The sequence below is a fragment of the Peromyscus maniculatus genome, chromosome 3, assembly GCF_049852395.1.
Source record: "Peromyscus maniculatus bairdii isolate BWxNUB_F1_BW_parent chromosome 3, HU_Pman_BW_mat_3.1, whole genome shotgun sequence".
Classification (NCBI taxonomy): Eukaryota; Metazoa; Chordata; class Mammalia; order Rodentia; family Cricetidae; genus Peromyscus; species Peromyscus maniculatus.
Genome location: NC_134854.1, coordinates 28,114,476 through 28,133,719, shown reverse-complemented (window position 1 = coordinate 28,133,719; position 19,244 = coordinate 28,114,476). Strand labels below are relative to the sequence as shown.

The following is a 19,244-nucleotide window of genomic DNA, read 5'->3' as shown; positions in this document are numbered from 1 at the left end:
ATCTATAAATATAAATCTATATTATTTTTTAAAATATTCTTTTCTTTAAATATTATTTCCTGAAGAGCTATGTTTCCACATACAGTTACTGAGTCAGACAATGTCTGATTACATATACTATTAAACGTCCCTTTGTATACTTAGAATCCCAAGTTCTCTGCCTCTTTGCTCCTCTTAGTATAATTAATGAATCGTTTCCTGTGTAATGCCAGCCCTTTGACCTGTGAGCTACATCTGACCCTCTCGTCTGTTAATGTCTTGTCCCAGTAATTGTTCCCTCTTCTTCATTGTCCCTTTTTCTTGATCCTCCTACATTTCACAGCTCAAAAGATATACTGGAAAACGAGCTCCCTTACTACACAGTCACAACCCAGGTCACTTCTGATGATCTGGAAATGCAGGGCTTTCTCTCCATCGGCAAGCAAGCATGTAAGTTTGCAGTGGACAGCCGCCGGGTGTCTATAACTCATTTGAAGTCCTATGCTGTCTACCTCCTTTGCCACTCTGTGAAGCATGCCTTCCTCCCGGCTATGAGAAAGCCTTCATCTAAAATAGGATGTTACCAGATGTGGTAGGTAGGTCTGAGAACTGTGTGATGGCCAGTTCTAAGAGAAGAGGCAAGAGAGGTGGAGGCATCACTCTAGCTTCTGTTGCCGCTTTCAGGAAGAGAAAATCTAGTCTTTAACAGATGAATGGAGTGAGGGGGAGGGAGACCAGAACATAAGGGGAGGGAGGGAAGGACAGGGAGTCAGAAAGACAGACAGACAGGGACAGAGATACTTGGTTCTGTTTCCTGAGGCTCCAGTGCCCCAGTGTCAGAAGCCAGCCTTTCATCTCTGTTGCTCTGAAGCTGTTCCAAAGCTGCTTCAGGAGCCAAGGACAAAAGGCCAAATAACATTAACCTTATTGTTCTAATCGCTCAGGAAAAACAAGGACTATGGGAGTTATCAGCCAGTAGCTAAGGATGAAAATAAGTAAACAAGTAGGGCATTGGAAGCTCCTTCCTCTGAGGTAGAGCCTTTTTTATGAGGCTATCCAGAAACTCACCAAGCCCAACCTATCCCAACAGCACATAAACATAAGCACCTTAATTTTTCTCACCCTGAAAATGAGAAAAATATTCCTGGTCCTTACTTACTTCTGTTCTTTATCCTCCTCTTTTATTAAAGCAATTTCTCACCAGGCAGAGGCAGGTGGATCTCTGTGAGTTCGAGGCCAGCTAGTCTACAGAATGAGTTCCAAACAGCCAGGACTGTTATATAGAGAAAACTTGTCTCACAAAACAAAAAGGCAGTTTCTCAAACCTTTGCCACAGTTTCTCTTGACCTATTTAAGCTTTAATACCCACATCTAAAACTACTGTTGTCAATATCAGCGGTGCTGTGTCTGCCACGTATATCTAGGATTTGGTGATGAGATGTGCTGTTTCTCCTCACAGACCTGTGATTGCCTGCCATGTCTGTTCCTGCTCTCTTTCCCTTAGTGGTCTGTCCTCACCCCTCCATCCTCTTATTTCATGCCTCATCCTGAACTATCTTCTCTGCTTAGACTCTTCCTCCAGCTACTTTCTCATCCAGTTTCTTGACTGTGTGCTGTATGTATGTGTATATATATATATATATATATATATATATATATATATATATATATATGCTGCTCCTTTGTAGGTGTGTGTTTTCACCTAGGATACCACATAAACTCTAGACTTACCCATATAGCTGCCACCTGGACACTTTTGAAAGTGAACCCCTAATTTCTCCTGCACAAGACTTTCTTCCTTTAGGTTTCTCCGTTCTGAAAATAAAAGTTCTATCATTTATAGTTGCTTCAAAGCTGTTCTTATCAGCCCCACTTTAACCTGGACCTGGACCTTTACAATGTCCTCCATGCCTTCTACCGTTGGCTACTAGAGTTGATTCTTGGCAAAGCAACCAGAGTCTTCTTTTGAAATGTGAGTCCTATCATTTTATTCCTCTTTAGAAAACCTCTTTTACTGTCTTTTAGTGTAACACAAAGTAAAAGGCAAGACCTTTTGTTTAGTCTTGTTTCTACTCCATCTGTGACCTCATCTGCTGCTGCTGGCCCTTCCCATTGAGTTCCAGGGTGGCTCTTATTTCTTGAGCAGTCTAGGCAGACTTGCCCATTATGTCTGAGTCTTTCCACACTCCACACTGAGAAAGCAGTCTCTCCATGATTTCTTACCTTCTTGTAGACTTAGTTACAGGAAATGAGAGAAGAAACAGACCAACGATCTATATACTGGAAAAAACAGAACATTTCCTCCCAATCGTGTGATTATTCTCTACGAAAAACCAAGACCTGTATAAAAGCCACCACCACCATTTTCCAATGACAATTGGAATGAGGTCAAAGGTAAACGTGGGGAAAGTGGTGGCTTATTTGGTGTCAGTTAAAATAAGTCCTAGGAAAGGAAATAGTAAGCAGAGCTCCATCAGCAACGACGATTAGCTTGCTGTGATGTCAGAACACTTGTGGCTAACGTTAAAGCTTTGCTGAATACCACGTTACTCATGAAGCCTTCACTGAACTTCCCACCTACAATAGCACCCCACCCACCCAGACCACCTTTCCTCCTCAACTCATTTTCACACTCTTTGTTCTTGTTTAACACTGTTATACCATTTGCTTGTTTCCTTCTATAATAGAAACTACCAGAAAGCCAGTCAATTTGTCTTAAGTGTATTCAGGTACATATTACACGTTGAGCACACCAGCCCCACACACCTGTACCCCCCTTCCTCACTCCTCCCCCCACCTTTGTCCCCGACCTAGACAGTTTCACTTATGTTTACATATATGCATACATGATTTTCTTGAAACCACAAAGGAGAGAAAACATTTCAATGTTTGTCTCTGAGACTGGCTTAATTAGCTTAATATGCTTGTCTCCAGTTGCATCCATGTTCCTGCAGTGAAGAAGACAAGGACTTGCGTTTTGCTTCATTCATGCATGCTTGGTGCCTTGTATAATGTTAGCACAGATGTGCAGGAGATATACTTTGAGAATTAAATAATGAACCTTCTAGATTTTTCTCTAGTGTTTATAAGATTAAAAATATTTATTTGAAGGAGATAATACTTCTAGAAACTACATCAAAACTTACCAGGTTAGATATCTTATAGTCTATTTTTCATTTGTCATATGCCTTTATAAAACTTAAATTTTAATTCATAAAGAAGTTAAATAAGAATCACTACCCTCTATTTAATAATTAAAATGACGGCATGATTAGGAGCAGACGCCCCCACACCCCACCCTAGCCCATCGATGCCTGAGGCAGATGGGAGAGCTGTCCCCATTACTGATCTATCATGTAGCAGCATAGGTGGGGGAGAGGCCCCCGTTCCCCCCAGGTCGGAGAACTGTCCCTGAGGTCATTAGAGCAGGGGAGCTGTCCCTGCCCCTCACCAGCTGCAGCACTTGGGAGAGTGGCCCCTGCACCTCCTGTGGACAGCACAGCAGAGCTGGCCCTGGAGGTGTAGGTGTGGAAGAGCTGACCCTGAGGACATGAAAGCAGGAGAACTGGCCCTGCCCCGTGCTCATCACTGCAAGGCTGAACTAGCCAGGGTGAACTAGCTGGAGAGCTCACCTGGTGGCGAAGACCGGGAGAGCCGGCCGGCTGACCAACCCTGCAACTACCCAGGCCCAGAACCACGGTTATGTTGCCCTCCCCCAACATCCACTCTATCTGATCTGCTGGAGCACAGGGTTGCGTGGCGCAGGGTGGGGGTATAGGAGTAGGGGGGTATGGGGGAGGTATGGTCCTGTGAACCTAAGGCTACAGGATCTCCATGACACAGGGCAGCAATGGGATGTCCATGAAGAGTCCCACTGAGGGCCCAGTGTCAATGGTGTCGCAGAAACCAGGGACCTCAAACCAAACCAATGATTCTTTGCAATGAACGCCTGCATGTAAGGACATGTGGATAAGGGGGTTTACTTTGTGACTTGCTGGGTCACACTGCAGCTTCCATGATGCAAATTTCCCTTTCTTCCTTTTTTTTTTTCTTTTTTTTCCCCTTTTTATCTTAAATTTTATTTTGTTGGGGGAGGAGGCAGGGGCAGAGGGCAAATGCAAGGGGATGGGAGATGGGTGGGATTGGGATGCATGTTGTGAAAGACACAAAGAATAAATAAAAAAGAAAGTTAAAAAAATAACAAAATATTATCATTAAATAAAAAAACTTTTTCATTCTTCAATGTAAAATTCCATTCATTTTTCAGTATAAATCCCTAGAATATTTTGATCTTGAAAGTGCTTGAGATATATTTTAAATATACTGGATTATTATTATTATTTAGCATGTGTGTGGGTGTTTTACCAACATGTGCATGTTGCCTACATAGGGCAGAAGACTGCATCAGAGACCCTGGAACCAGAGGGAAAGATGGTTGTGAGCCACCATGTGGTCCTGGAAACCAAGGTTTCTGGAAGAACAGCCAGAGCTCTTAATCACTGAGCCATCTCTCTAGGCCTTATTTTAAAATTCTTAAATATAATTTACTATTAAAATATTTAAAGGATTTCTGTGTCATATAAACTAAAAATATATCTTAAAGAATTGTAGCTTTTTATTGATAATTTAACTAGACTGTATCAAAACTTACAGATTCTCCCAGAGTTGCCAACTTATTTACTTATTTTTATATTTTATAGTATAATTACATCATTTTCCCCTTCCTTTCCTCTCTTCCATATCCTATTTTTTATTTCCCACTCATTCAACTTATTTAAACATTTGTAGCTTTGGTCATTAAAACATTGAAAGAGAATAAGATATTGTTAAGAGTCTGTTACATAATACCATTTCTTTTTTTTTTTTTTTTTTTTTTTTTGGTTTTTCGAGACAGGGTTTCTCTGTGTAGCTTTGCGCCTTTCCTGGAGCTCACTTGGTAGCCCAGGCTGGCCTCGAACTCACAGAGATCCGCCTGGCTCTGCCTCCCGAGTGCTGGGATTAAAGGCGTGCGCCACCACCGCCCGGCACATAATACCATTTCTTATTAGGGTGACCCTGAATGAACTGCTTATTCTTGTTTTCTTCCTTTGTTGGATGAATATTTATTTCGAGAATTCACTAATGGTACTTGGTTCAGTTTTTAAGAGAATTAATGATAAAATATTACAATGTATATGTAATGCTTAAATAAATGAAAAACATTGTGGGCTAAGTATTTTTCTCTTCCCTGTCCTTAGAAAGAACTTTATTATCATTCTTCCTTTTTTATTTTTATGGATAATCATTTCTTGAATACCTAGGAAATTAAGCATTTGGATTTTAATACCCTTACATAATTATCTTCTGATTATTAATAGAACTACTATACTGAAGAGGGATCTCGTTCCTTTTTTAATGTTAGTATTTAAAATGTTTAATTACATTTAGTTGTCTGTCTCTGGGGTGGCGAAAGAAAGAGAAGAAAGGACAGTTGCTTAGGTCATGGCACTTACAGGGAAGTCAGAGGAGGCTTGCTGGTCCTCTCCTTCTACTGTGAGAATCCCGCAGATAGAACTCAGGCTGTCAGGCTTAGTGGACAGTGCATTTACCTGCTGAACCATCCCCACCGGCCCTGATGTGTTTTTAAATTAAGCTTATATTAAAGCATAAGATCCAAGGAAAACTGCTCATTAATGTCTTGTTCTCCGATTTTAAGTTTAATTAATTTAATTTTATTTAATTAAAAGTGATATTGTAAGGGTCTGAGAATTACTGAAGAAGACCCCAGACCCAAATAGTATGTAAAAGCAAAGAGCATTTATTCCATCATTTGTCCAAAATAACGACCCCAAAAGGAGCACATAGATCCCTTTTAAGCTCAGCTCCAGGAATTCTAGGAACAGTTAGGTCATCTCAAACACAAACGGTTAAGCTGCTGTAGCTACATTAGTACAATTTTAATTGGCTGTGATTATAGTTTTACCATTTTGGGGCATACTTGTGCAAGGCAAAGTATGTTTTAGGGAGATTCTAGGAACTGTACTTTTTGGTCACTGCCTTGAGGTACTGTGGGGACTAGCTCAGGCCTGGTATGTGCTGTCTCCTTCCTTGTACCTTTAGGAAACTGAAACTCAGGCCCAATTATAAAATGGGGAAAGTTCAGATCTTTCAATATTTTTAGAGAGTGGCATAAAAGATTAGGAGTTTAACACATTAGGAGTTTAATATGATTCTACTGAAGTAATATGTTGTTTGCTTTTACTCTTTAGGGGGGCCCATAACCCAGGTCTCAAATAAACCACTTATGGAGGCTTATTCTTAATTATGAGTGTTCAGTTTGGCCTTAGATTCCTTGTTTCTAGCCAGCTTTTCTTAACTTTAAATGATCCCATCTACCTTTTGCCTCTGGGCTTTTCCTGTTCTCTTACTTCTGTAAGTCTTACTGTTACTCCATGGCTTGTTGTGTAGCTAGGTGGCTGGCCCCTGAAGTCCTCCTCCTCTGGCTGATACTTTTTGATCCTCTCTTTCCAGATTTCTCCTATTTATATTCTCTCTGCCTGCCAGCCCCGCCTATCCTTCCTCCCATCTCTCTATTGGACTTTCAGCTCTTTTTTTAGACCATCAGGTATTTTAGACAGGCACAATAACACAGCTCCACAGAGTTAAACAAATTCAACATAAACAAAAGTAACACACCTTACAATAATAGTCCCCAAAAGTAATAGTATAGAATAATATATAAGTATACAGAAACAAGGATAATAGGAAAGTGGTCATTGGTTCATAATGGATAAAACACTATCAGTTGAAAGCTTACTAAGTTCTGAGTTTTTCTAAGTTTTTCTAAGTCGTACTAAGTTCAGTTTGTTCTAGCTGTTAAGGAAAAAGCTGTAAACAACACCAACAAAAATCTGTTCCCCACCGTCCTTTACATAGCAGAACATTTAGGGTCGTGATGGCGGTAAATTTTATGTCATAAAATAGATGAAAAGAGCTAAATTGATGGTTTGGGTTAAGGTATAGTTTGAAATCCAATGGTTAAAAGCTATGCAGGGAGGTAGGAAGAGAAGGAAAGAGCAAGGGGGTGTTCCATCAGGGAGAGGAGGGATCTGGAACTTATACCACAGAAAGTGCATTTGTCAGCCGGGCGTGGTAGCTCATACTTACAGTCTCTGAACTGAAGGTGAGGCTAGAATTTGAGGCCAACCTGGACTAGAAAGTGAGATCCATTTTCAGAAAACAGAACAAAACCTTAATGAATTTTTTAAAGAAAATAATAGACTAGCTATCTGATAAGAACAGGATATGAGGAGGGCAGAGGCAGGGTGGGAGAGTGGTACTTTCTGTTATAAACTATTCCTTTGAGGGTGCTATCTAAGGTGGAACTCACTCACTCATATTAGACACCTGAGCTCTGCTTGTGTGAATGAAGATTTGGAGTTTGTATCTCCACCAGCATGATCATGGATTTTGATCTCAGAACCTTTTCTTGTCCTTGAGTTTCTTACCTGGATCTCATTTTTAGGCCTTTAGAGGATTTTTTTCCCCTAGAAAATGGTGTAGGACAATTGTTTCAATCTTTTTAATTGATAAAAAGACATGTTGTGATCTGTTTTATTTATGAAAATTTAGTGTTGCATGTAAGTAAAAGGGGGCAGAACATAACTGAATTTTTACTGATATATGTAGCTAGCTGGTGAGCTTCTCTCCAGCTCTCGCCAAGCCCCGGCAATCCCGCAGCCCACTTATAAAATAAACACATAGACTCTTATATTATTTAAGCTGTTTGGCCTAATGGCTCAGGCTTCTAGCTATCTAGTTCTTATATCTTAAATCAGTCCATTTTTATTAATCTATAAGTTGCCAAGTGGCTCGTGGCTTACCAGTATCTTAACATCTTCTCACAGTGGTGGCTGGCAGCGTCTCTCTGCCCCAGCCTTCCTGTTCCACTTCTTCTCTTCTCTGCTAGTCCCACCTATCCTTCCTGCCTGGCTACTGGCCCATCAGTGTTTTATCAATCAATCAATCGTCCACAGCAGATATAATTGAATAATAATCCATAAAACTGATTAACACTCCTATATTACTTATTCCATATTTCTACATCAAAGGTAAAATGTCAGTGATAAAAAGTGATGACTATAATGTATTCTATAGTATTACTTCAGTAAAATCACAAGATAAATATATATGCTAAACTCATAATCTTTTACAAGTCACTTTCTGTTGTAGAATATTTAAGGTGTGTTACATTTGTGCTGTGTAGCATTTGTTTAATGATGCAAAGACATATTGCATTCTTTTATGTTACATTTGTGTAACTCTGTGAAGCTGTGTTACTGTGCCTGTCTAAAACACCTGATGGTCTAATAAAGAACTGAACGTCCAATAGAGAGGCAGGAGGAAGGATAGATAGGGCTGGCAGGCAGAAAGAATATTAATAGAAAGAGAAATCTAGGAGAAAAGGAAGAAGGAATGAGAGAACAAGGAGAGGAGGACTTCAGGGTCCAGCCACCCAACCACCCAGCTACACAGCCAGACACAGAGTTAAGAGTGAAAGTAATATATACAGAAATACGCCGGGCGGTGGTGGCGCACGCCTTTAGTCCCAGCACTCAGGAGGCAGAGGCAGGTGGATCTTTGTGAGTTCGAGGCCAGCCTGATCTACCAAGTGAGTTCCAGGAAAGGTGCAAAACTACACAGAAAAACCCTGTCTTGGAAAAAAAAAAAAGATGTACAGAAATAAAAAAAGGAAAAAGCCCAGAGGCAAAGGGTAGATGGGATAATTTAAGTTAGGAAAGGTTGGCAAGGAACAAGCCAAGCTAAGGCCAGACATTTATAATTAAGAATAAGCCTTCATGTGTGATTTATTTGGGAGTTGAGCCCCCCAAAAGAATAAAGAATAATAAAACCACCAACAACATTTTGGTGTTCAATGTGGGGCTAGAGTAAAAGAAAATTCAACAACTCTCGAAGTTAGATGGCCTTTGGACTACACTAAAGCCAGATTGGTAGTTTACAGTTTATTTTCATACATGAGCTAAATATGCAAGATTAAAATTTTCATATGCCAAAACCTTTGTTAATGCCTTTTAAAGTAAAATTATATCTCTCTTAGCATCCTCCTACATCACTTTGATCTAGAGAAATTTGAATCAGTGATAATTTTAATAGTTATTCTCTGGGCTTTTGTTTGTTTATGGCTTTTGTGGTGCTGAGGATTGAGACCAGGGTCTCACACATATTATCTAAGAGCTTACCACTGTTCCCAAGTTTCCTTTGTATTCTGCACCTTGTGGGCCTAAAGATGCACTCCTTTTATTTCACACTCAACATTTCTGACAATGAATGGTCTTGCATAGTTTTTAGCAATGCTTTTTCTTTCTTAGTGGTTCATAAAACAACAAAACTTTTATTTGATATTGTTCTGGGGTATGTAAAATATAGGACAGCTGTTGAGACATGCATTCTCTAGGTTCTTAGAGTCATCCTAGTTCTATAAATACTCTCTCCTGGTTCTACTTCCAACCCACACAACTCTCAGTGAGGTTTGTCAGAAACTGTAAGTGGATGGATGCTCTGTTTAGATTTTTTTAACCTATTACATGAGATTAAACTCTTAAAGCAGGGAGGGCATGGTGGTGCCTGCCTTTAATTCTGTACTTGGGAGGCAGAGGAATGTGTATCCCTGGAATTTGTAGGCCAGCCTAGTCTACAATGAGTTCCAAGATAGCTAGAGCTATGTAAAGAGACTGTGTCTCAGAAAAAAACCAAAACAGCAACAACTCACAAAGAAAGTATATGAGATATGAGTGTATGAGGTAACAAATCATCAACCGTATACTGAGTCATCATTTGTACAGACAACATTAGTATTATGAAAGACCTGTTTGTAGCCCTTTATCGTAACCCCTGTTGGCCACTGAAGTGTCTTCCCTCTGACATTGTTGATAATCATTTCATGTCCTCTAAAAATTTACTTAACTTGTAAATCCTATAGTTACAATTGTGTATGTGTGCGTTCAAGTGTTTTTGTATAACATTGTAAGACTCCTTAGTGTTACTATATATAGATGCCACTCATCTCCACAGCATAATGATATTTTGTTATATGATACAACACAATTATGTATCTATTTCAGTTTCAGCAGAGCAACATCTCAATGTAGGACAAGGATGTTTAATGTTCCAATGGATTGTTATGTATATTTCCTCATATGCTTTGTACACACATTTGTTTATAAAATTGCCAGAGACAAAGGTATATTTACCTTCAACTCTAGTACATGATATGAGATATTTTTGAAAGATTTGTAATAAGTTAGACTCCCATTGCTGATGCTCCTCACCATTAGGTGTGGTATGATGAATGCAGGTCTGTGTTTTCCAGTGGCTGTTCCTAGTTACTAGTGAGATTGAGCACACATCCGTGTATTTATTGGCTCTAGGCTTTCTTTTTTGTGTGAATTGTATTCTCAGATATCCTCCCCCTGTATGGTGTTGTCCATCTTTGCCTTACTGATTTATAGGAGTCGTTTATGTGGACTGGACGTGAACCCTTTGTTTGTATGTATGATATTTTCCAAAGCTATCTCTTGTTTTTTCTCTCTATCTGATGGTGTCTTTTGGTGTGTAGGAGTCTGTAATTTAAGGTTGTTTTGAAGTCTTGTATGTTCAGTTTTTGTGAATACTCTCTGAAGTCATTTAAATGAAAACTATTTTTTTCCATAGCAGTCTATTGTATTATATGGATTTTGTAGTCCTCAATTTTTTCCTGTGTCCATGGATAAAGTTTCCAGCTAATTATGTTCAAGTAACTATGTTGTTTTCAATATCTTTTGTAGATTTTCCATTTTGAATGTTGATGCTATGTTACCTAGTAAACAAATTTGGAATTATCATATCATTTATTACTATCCTGTACACTTCTGTAGGGAGGTAATGTGCATGTTTGTGACAGGTACACATGACTGTACCAGTGTGTAGAAGCCAGAGGTCAATGTTGGATATCATTCCTCAGGTAGCATCTACCTTTTATTTTTTTGATTCAGCATCTCTCCCTGGAACTTTCTCAGTTATGCTAGGCTAGCTGGCCAGCAAGCTGCAGGGATCTTCCCGTCTCTACTTCCTATTGCTGAAATGTGCTACAGTGCCCAGTTATTTTGTATGGTGCTGGGTATCCAAACCCTGGTCCTTATGCTCATGCATCAAATGCTAAGAATTTAACCCCAAGAGTCTTTTTTATATTTATCTGGTATATACTTTTTCAGACTTGTTTCAGTCAGCAAGATTGACTTCTGCCAAATTTTTAAACTAATTTAAACATTTTTTACCTCACTACTGTGTACATGATGTATGTGGAGGTATATGCATGGCACAGCACATGTGTGGAGGATACAGGACAGCTTTGTGTAGTCATTCTTTCTTTCCACCCTTCCATGGGTCACAGAGATCAAACTCAGGTCATCAAGCTTGTGTGACTAGATCATAAGCATTCCTCTAAGATGTTTGCTTCAGAGCAACTTCTTGTTTGCTTGTTAGCTAAAGTTACTTAAATGAACATTATATTTGTAGTAATTGATAATCTCCAGGTATATATATATAAAAAGAACCTATGGAGGAAAATGCTACAACCAATATGAACACAGAGTGAATAAATCAAGATCTCAAAACAGAGAGTAGACATGGGGGCACCAAGATCAGTTGAGCCCAGGAAGCAAGGCCAGCCTGAGCTACACAGTGAAATAGTGTCCAAGCTGAGGCTGGTGACACAGGGATGTAATCCCAGCACTGAGGAGGCCAGGCCAGCCTGAACTGTACCTGAAGACCTTGTCAGGAAAGAGAGGGACAGGAGCAAGGAGAAGATGGGACAGAAAGAGAAAAGAGAGAGGGAATCCCATGTAAGGGAAGAAAGGGGGAGAGAAAAAAAAAGAAAAAACAAAACAAAAACCCCTGTAACAAACAAAAATAACAGACCTCAGTCAAAAGCATGCAAAGGTCAGTATGAATGAGCTAAAACATGACAAAGGTCAGTATGAATGTATGAATGAACTGAAACCACGTGCTAGGAGACAAACTACCTCAAAGCATAACCAACTATATGCTGTATCTGTGAAATGATTCTAAAACATAGTTTTAAAGTGTTGCTTAAAAAAAAAAAATGGCAATGCTGGATGATGGTTCAGATGGTAAAATCACTTCCTATGACCTGATAGATTTCCTGGACCCTTGGTAGGATAGAACTGACTTCTGAAAGTTGTTTCTCTGACCTACACACACACACACACACACACACACACACACACACACACACACACACACACACCCCTGGACCCTTGGTAGGATAGAACTGACTTCTGAAAGTTGTTTCTCTGACCTACACACACACACACACACACACACACACACACACACCACACTGTTTTCAGGCAGCAGGATGCCTCAGCTGGTGAAGCACTTGCCAGGACAAAGCAGTGTCCTGCCCCTGTCAGGTTGCTTTCTGACAGGTGTTTGAACCTCGGTCCTCATGAATATTAAGTAAGTTCTCATCCACTGAGTTACATCCCCAGCCATGTATTATCTTTTAAACCATTTATTATATTCCATTTTATGTATTTTAACTAGTTTTAGGTACATTAGGTGTTTTATTTTTGCATTCATGAATGAAATTGAATTTTCCTTTCTTACAGTATTGCCTTGTGAAATAAAGTTATATTGGGGATATAATGAAAAATTTTCTTTGTTATCTAAAATTTTATCAAAAGTGCAAAAAAACTTGAATGTTTGATAAAACTTAGCCTGTAAAAACCTTTATATAACATGTTTGTGGAAATTATTTTTATTATTTCTTTTATTTTTGAGATTATATGTAATTACATCATTTCTCCCTTCCCTCTCCTCCCCCAAGTCCTTCCACATACCTCTCCTTGCTCTCTTTCAAATTCATGGTCTCTTTTGTCATTGATTGTTGTTGTGTGCATATATGTATATGTACTCACATAGCTAATGTATGGATGTTTTCAAGGCTGACCTTGTGTTATTAGATAAGCAACCAGTGTGCATTTCTCTGGGGAAGACTATTTCTCTGTGGGATTGATTATTTTTAATTACTGATTTAATATTACTCATAATCATATGAATGTTCAAGTTTTCTGTTTTCTTATTTATTTTATGTATTGGTGTTTTGTCTGCATGTATGTCTTTGAGAGTATCGGATTCCCTGGAACTGTTACAAACAGTTGTGAGCTGCCATGTGGGTGCTGGGAATTTGAACCCAGGTCCTCTGCAAGAGCAGTCAGTACTCTTGACCACTGAGCCATCTCTCCAACCCCCCCTCCCCCGCAAGTTTTCTGTTTCTTATTGAGTCTATTTTGGCAAATTATCTCATTAACATTTAAAAAATTTTTATATAATGATCTTCGAAGAACTTTTTTTAATGTCTTTTAAAACTCTCTTACGCTGGAGATGGCCTTACTTTTGTGTTTTGCATTTTCACCATTTCAGACCTGACTCAGAGTCACCCTTGTCCTTCCCGCTTCCTTTTCACTGTGTTTTTACCTTTGCTCACCACTGTCACACAGGGTCATGGGAATTTAAATGTGGATGAGCAGTGGTTGCCTGGGGCAGGAAGAGAATCCCACAGGATTCTCTAGCTTATCTGGAGATTCTCAGGTTCTCTGGGGATCTTTTTCTTCTTTGGCTATTCTCCTGTGTTTATGTTAAAATGCTTCAGATTAGTAAGCCTCGCTTTAAGTGTAGGTATCTAGACAAGGCTTTGTGACCAAGAAATTAACAGGCCATGCTAACGTGCCATTTTTTAAGGTACTTAAGTCTTTATAGTAGAATTATTATAATTCTGTCTTTACTACTAAGTATTTTAGAGTTTGCTCGCCAGGGCTTACAAAACCGAAGTGTTAATTTTAAGGATCAAATTGGAATATACCATTTCACTTTCTCCTTTTCATCCTTGATCTTCCCAGTTCTGATAGCATTAGCAGTGATGAGGAAGAACTCAGGACTTTTGGAAGCAGCGACAGTGAAAGCAGCACTCCCGAGAACGTGGGGCCACCTCTCATCATGGATGAGAACAGCTGGTTCAACAAGTGTAAGAGAGTCAGACAGAAATACCAGCTTACCCTGGAGCAGAAGGTATTGGTCAGTTGTTAAAGTCGCTTCATTTGTCTCTGTATTTCACCTTTGGACTGTCACTATTCAAAGTTCCTTTAACTAAAGAAAAGTGCGTACTCACTTGTTGCTGGAGGGCTTCTCTCCAGGCTCCCCAAGCCCCGCAGTCCCACAATCCACGTATAAAATAATCACTCAGACACTTATATCACTTATAAACTGTAAGACCGTGGCAGGCTTATTGCTAACTGTTCTTTTATCTTAAATTAACGCATTTCTACAAATCTATATCTTGCTACGTGGCTTGTGGCTTACCAGCATCTTCACATGCTGCTTGTCCTGGCGGGTGGCTGGCGGCTGGCTGGCGGCTGGCTGGCGGCTGGCTGGTGGCTGCAGTCAGTCCTTCTGCCTTCCTGTCCTTTTATTTCTCCTCTCTGTTAGTCACGCCTATCCTTCCTGCCTAGCCACAGCTGATCAGGTTTTATTTATTGATCAATCAGAACAACTTGACATACAGACCATCCCCCAGCACAGCCAAGTGCATACCATCTCAGACACCTGCACTCAGGCCCATGGTCCTAATCATCCTCTATGCGGACCTGCTGGGTAACGCCACAAAGAACCCAAGAAGGGCTCCCACAGGACATACAGAACATCCCACAGCACTCACTGCTGTTCCCTCTATTTCTGAATCAAATCTTATTAAAAATCAAAAGAGATACGAGGTGGTGAAAGACCCCCGGCTGAGATCTTTCTCCGGGAGAGACCCCAAACCCAAGGAACACACCGAAACCACAGATCAGATGCAAAAGCAAGAGGGTTTATTTAGACCAGGTACCTGGGGCGAAGTCTCTTGGAGGACTTGCGCGCTTTCCTAGGGCAAGGGGGACTTTTTATGGGATCCCAGGGGCAGAGGCGCGGTTACAGAAGCGAGAAGCATAGTTACAGGGTCCCTATTGGTTGTTTCAAAGAAGGCCAGGGTGAACTTGGGGTCATATGTGTGTGGCTGATTTGGCCTTGTCCAGGCCAGCTGCTTATTCCTCAAGGCCAGGGGCCCGCCATAAAATATCAACTGTCTTACTCCCAAGGCTGCTGACCACAGTTATCTCTCTCAAGGCTGGCCATAGCTATCTCTGTCAAGGCCGGGTAGCTGGCTATGGCTGTGAACTCCTGTTTTTCTGATTCCTGCAGAATGGCGTTTCTAAGGCCAAGTTATTGGGGGGGGCATAACATCGGCCCAACGCCCCATATCCTCATAATGGAGCGGGGGTCTTTCATTCCCCCATTTTCTTTTGTACCAAATGAAATCTTTCATTTTAGGATGGAGAATAAGGGGTTAGCTCTATCTCTGACTGTCTGAGCCTCTGATATTGTTTGGTTAGGATCAAAGCCTGGGCAACAGAAACCTTATCCTTGATGAATTGCACCAATCTGTTGAGGATGTATGACCCAAACAATAAAATGAGCAGGAGGACGATTAGGGGGCCCATAATGGTGGAGACAAGGGTCATAAACCACGGTGACCTTTGGAACTATCTTTTAAATCATTTTTGTTGAGCATGGCTACTTGGAGCTGTCTGAATTGGCCGGTCTCCATAAGGGCTGCAGTCTTGTATCTACCCCAGCAGCTATTCCGCCCATGGTAATTTTTTTCAGTAACAGGGCCAGCGTCAGGGAAACAGGCTCTCTGGTGATGTCCCTCCTTATGTCAGGAGGACTATTAGGGGGATCAAGGGGACCCCCGGGTGAGTCTTATCTTTAGTGGGTTTGGAGAGCGTTGAACTAGATGTCTCGGTGCCCTCAGCTTCGTCGGGTTCCTTGGCAGTCTTTACATGTGACGTGTGGACCCAAGCCGCTGTCCCGTCAACCTCGGCTCTAGGTTCCTGGATTGATGGCGTCGGACCTAGACAGAGTCCCCAATCTTGAATGGGTGAGGCATCACCGGGCGGTTCAGTTGCTCCCGGCAGGCAGGGGTTTTTGCACCGTCTTTTGCATCAATTGGAGGGCTAGTGGCAAAAGAGGAGATATCAGAGTAAAGGAAATTTACAATTGGTGGGGGAGCCCCATACATGATCTCGAACGGGGTTAGGCCATGAGGCCCAGGAGTGTTCCGGGCTCGGTAAAGGGCTAGGGGGAGTAGGAGCACCCAATCTCTAGTGCCAGTTGCAAGCGTTAATTTGGTTAAAGTCTCCTTAATGGTTTTATTTGCACGTTCTACCTGTCCTGAGCTCTGGGGGCTGTATGCACAATGAAGTTTCCAATCGATCCCCCGTAGCCTGGCCACCTCCTGACTTACCTGGGAGACGAAGGCGGGCCCATTGTCTGACCCCAATATCTGGGGTATTCCATACCTGGGAAAGATGTCATCTAGGAGTTTTTTTGGTTACCACGTTAGTGGTCTTTTTTTCTTGGTAGGCAAGGCCTCTGTCCATCTATGATGTAAGCGTGTCGCTCGGGGCTTTATTTCGCCCCCATTTTTTTTGTTAGTTCCTGGTCCTCCGGGCTTCCGCCATCCGGAGGGCCTGGGTCAGCGCGATCAGCTCTGCCTTTTGGGCCGATGTTCCAGGTGGCAGTGGTGAGGTCCAAACTATCTCCGATTCGGTGGTGACGGCTGCTCCAGTCCTCCGTTCTCTTTCTTGGAGGAAGCTGTTCCCATCCATGAACCAGGCAGCAGGGTTGCGGGGTTGAGGGAGACAACTGGTCTGCACACCATTCGATCTGAGGGCTGCTGGACCAGAGCTTTTACCGCATGGGAGGATAACACAGTTAATGGCTGTCCCAAAGTCAGTTTCCCTGCATCCTTGAGCAAAACAGCAATGGCTACCACATGTAGACAGGGGGGCGGGCCATCCTGCAGCTACCGGGCTTTCATGGCCCCAGTCTCTGTATCAACATTTCTTTTGCAAAGCCTGAGTTCTCGTCCACGAACAGTTTAAAGGGCTAGGACTTGTAGGGGGCTCCCTTTGGGTCCTGTCCAGATGTCAGCTGAACCTTTTTTTTTTTTTTTTTTTTTCGGTGGTCCTTTGATACCTCCTGTTACCTGTGGCCCCCTGGACCAAAGCTGTGCGGTCATTGAGAGAGCCTCCGGTATGGGTCAGGACTGAATGTTGAGCCCCGGTGTCCACTAGGAAGGTCACTGGCTGCCCCCCCATCTTGAGAGTTAGTCTGGGCTGGGGGGGGGGCGCTCCTGGCCGTGACCTTCCCAATCTTCCAGATTGAGGACCCTTGGCTTAGGTCTCCGAGACCCTTGAGGCTTTTTTTTTTTTTTTTTTTTGATCAGTCACGAGCCCAATGTCCTCTCTGTTTACAGTAAGCACTTTGTCTTTGTCAAGCAGTGTCCTTTTTAAGTCTCCCGTCCTAACGTCTTAACTCCCTCTCTGACCTGTCCCTGAGACATTACAGTGGCCAGGACTTTTTTGTTTGTTTTTCCTCTCCCTCCATGTCTCTCTAAGTTCTTTTTTTAAAAACGCGCTGCCGGCGTCTCTTTCTGGTAACCTGAGCCCAATCGGTAGGGGGTTAGAGCCCCTGGAGACCCGCTAAGAGCAACTGGCCATAGAGATGTAGGCGTTCCCTACCTTCGCTGCTTTGTCCCGCCTTCCTCGTAGGCGACCAGCAATTGGGGAGGAAGCAGGAACTCATCCTCCGCTGTTTGGGGGCCGCTGCAGGAGCCGCCGGTCCCTCCGGCGCTGTCGGGGGGGTTGTAACACTCGGGGCGGGGTGACTCGGCGTCCATGGGTGACGCCGCCCCCTAGTCACCTTTCCCATATTGGGCCGGAGCCGGTCGTGGCACATCGCTGTGGGTCGCCGGCCAGGGGGCGGTCCCTCGCCGACCCCATCCCCGGCCCCGCCTGCGTGTCCCTGCCACATCCCGTGTCCGCCTGCGCCGCCGCTGCCGACTGTGCCGCTCGGCCGCCCTCCGCGCTATCCACCGCCCCTCCGAGCGAGCGGCTGTGGGGCGTTGCCGGGACCGAGGCCGCCTGCGCCGCCGCAGGCTCCCCGCCACCCGGGTCCGGCTGGTCGCCGGCCCCGCCCCTGGCCCCGCCTGTGTCGCCGCGGGCCTCCGCCGCCCGGGTCCCGGCCAGCCGCGCCGGGGGCCGCCGCACGCGCGCGCGCGCGCCGCCGGAGGGCAGGTCCGAGCCCGAGTAGGCGCGGGTGCGGCCGTTGGCGGCGGGGCCACTCTGCTTGGTGCCCATGTCCGCGCCGCCCCGGGCCTCCGCGATCAGATTCCCCTGGTCTGCACCAGCTCCAAGTCCGCTGTTAGGCGCCACGCGGAAAACCACGGCCCGGCGGGGCGGACTCCTCCGCCCGCACGGGAGACATGGACAGCCGGGGAGAGCGGGGAGTGAGGGGAGCCCCCCCCAGCGCCGTCCCGGACCCCCGCGACCGCGCCGCGGCCGCGCGGACGGGAGGAGGCGCGGGGAGCTCCGGCACCCGCCGCCGCCACCGCCATCACCGCTGACGGCCTGCGGGGACTGGGCAGGGGGCGTCCCGGCGCCCTAGCTTCCCGGCAGCCCTGCCTGCGCGTTTCCTTTTCCCGCACCCGCCTGCAAGCCTGCCCGCGCGCCCGCCTGCGCCGGAGCAGCGGCCCGCGGGGAGAGGAAAAGACTTGCTGGTGTGGGGTTAGGGAGGAACAGGGAGTGGGAGGGATCCGCCGATCTGGCTTCCTCGGCTCCGGGATTCGGCGAGCGCTGCTGCCGCCGGGGGGCTGAGGGGAAGAGAAACGGCTTAACCCATGGGGGAGGTTCTGTTGTCAGGAGTCTCCACATGGCAATGTATGGGACCTGGTCCGGGTGGCCATGGGGACTGGAAGCAAAAACTTTTTTTTCTCCACCTGTGAAATAAGACTGAGGTTAAAGGTTCCCTGATGAGGCCATCTTATATCTATTTTTTTTTTTCTTGATTACGACTCCTTCGTTGTTGGCTCGTGTCTTTCTTTACGTCTGACCAGTGTTTAAGCATGAGGCTCAAGGGGGTGGTGACAGTCTGTCCTATGGCTGTTTCTAGGAGGAGAACGGTTAAACAGAAAACAAAAAACGACAGACCAATATAAATAAGACTAACACTCGCTGCGCGGCTTCGGTTCCAAACCGAAAGCAAAACCAGAAAAACCGTGCCCCCAGAGGGGTCTTCAGACCGTGCCACAGAGGGCACTTCAGATGAAC

The 19,244-nt window shown here is 43.8% G+C and overlaps 3 protein-coding genes across 4 annotated transcripts in view; 1 reads left to right on the top strand and 2 right to left on the bottom strand.

Annotated features, from left to right (window-relative positions):
- Nucleotides 1-19,244, top strand: part of Rundc3b (RUN domain containing 3B) — a 160,744-nt gene that overhangs the window by 87,559 nt on the left and 53,941 nt on the right. For both annotated transcript variants that reach the window (XM_042272720.2, XM_042272721.2), the window contains exon 7: nucleotides 13,938-14,106. In XM_042272720.2, the coding sequence (XP_042128654.1) occupies nucleotides 13,938-14,106 (169 nt within the window). The remainder of the gene's footprint in view (nucleotides 1-13,937; nucleotides 14,107-19,244) is intronic.
- On the bottom strand, nucleotides 15,844-18,275 carry LOC143272110 (uncharacterized). Its single transcript, XM_076565946.1, has 2 exons — nucleotides 17,839-18,275; nucleotides 15,844-16,088 (listed from the first exon to the last, which is right to left on the bottom strand). Exons 1-2 carry the CDS (start codon nucleotides 18,273-18,275, stop codon nucleotides 15,986-15,988), a joined length of 540 nt encoding a protein of 179 aa, XP_076422061.1. The 3' UTR covers nucleotides 15,844-15,985.
- LOC143272284 (uncharacterized) lies at nucleotides 16,438-17,832 on the bottom strand. The gene is made up of 2 exons (XM_076566298.1): nucleotides 17,658-17,832; nucleotides 16,438-16,821 (listed from the first exon to the last, which is right to left on the bottom strand). The coding sequence occupies exons 1-2, from the start codon at nucleotides 17,813-17,815 to the stop codon at nucleotides 16,566-16,568; spliced, it is 414 nt and encodes a 137-aa protein (XP_076422413.1). The 5' UTR covers nucleotides 17,816-17,832; the 3' UTR covers nucleotides 16,438-16,565.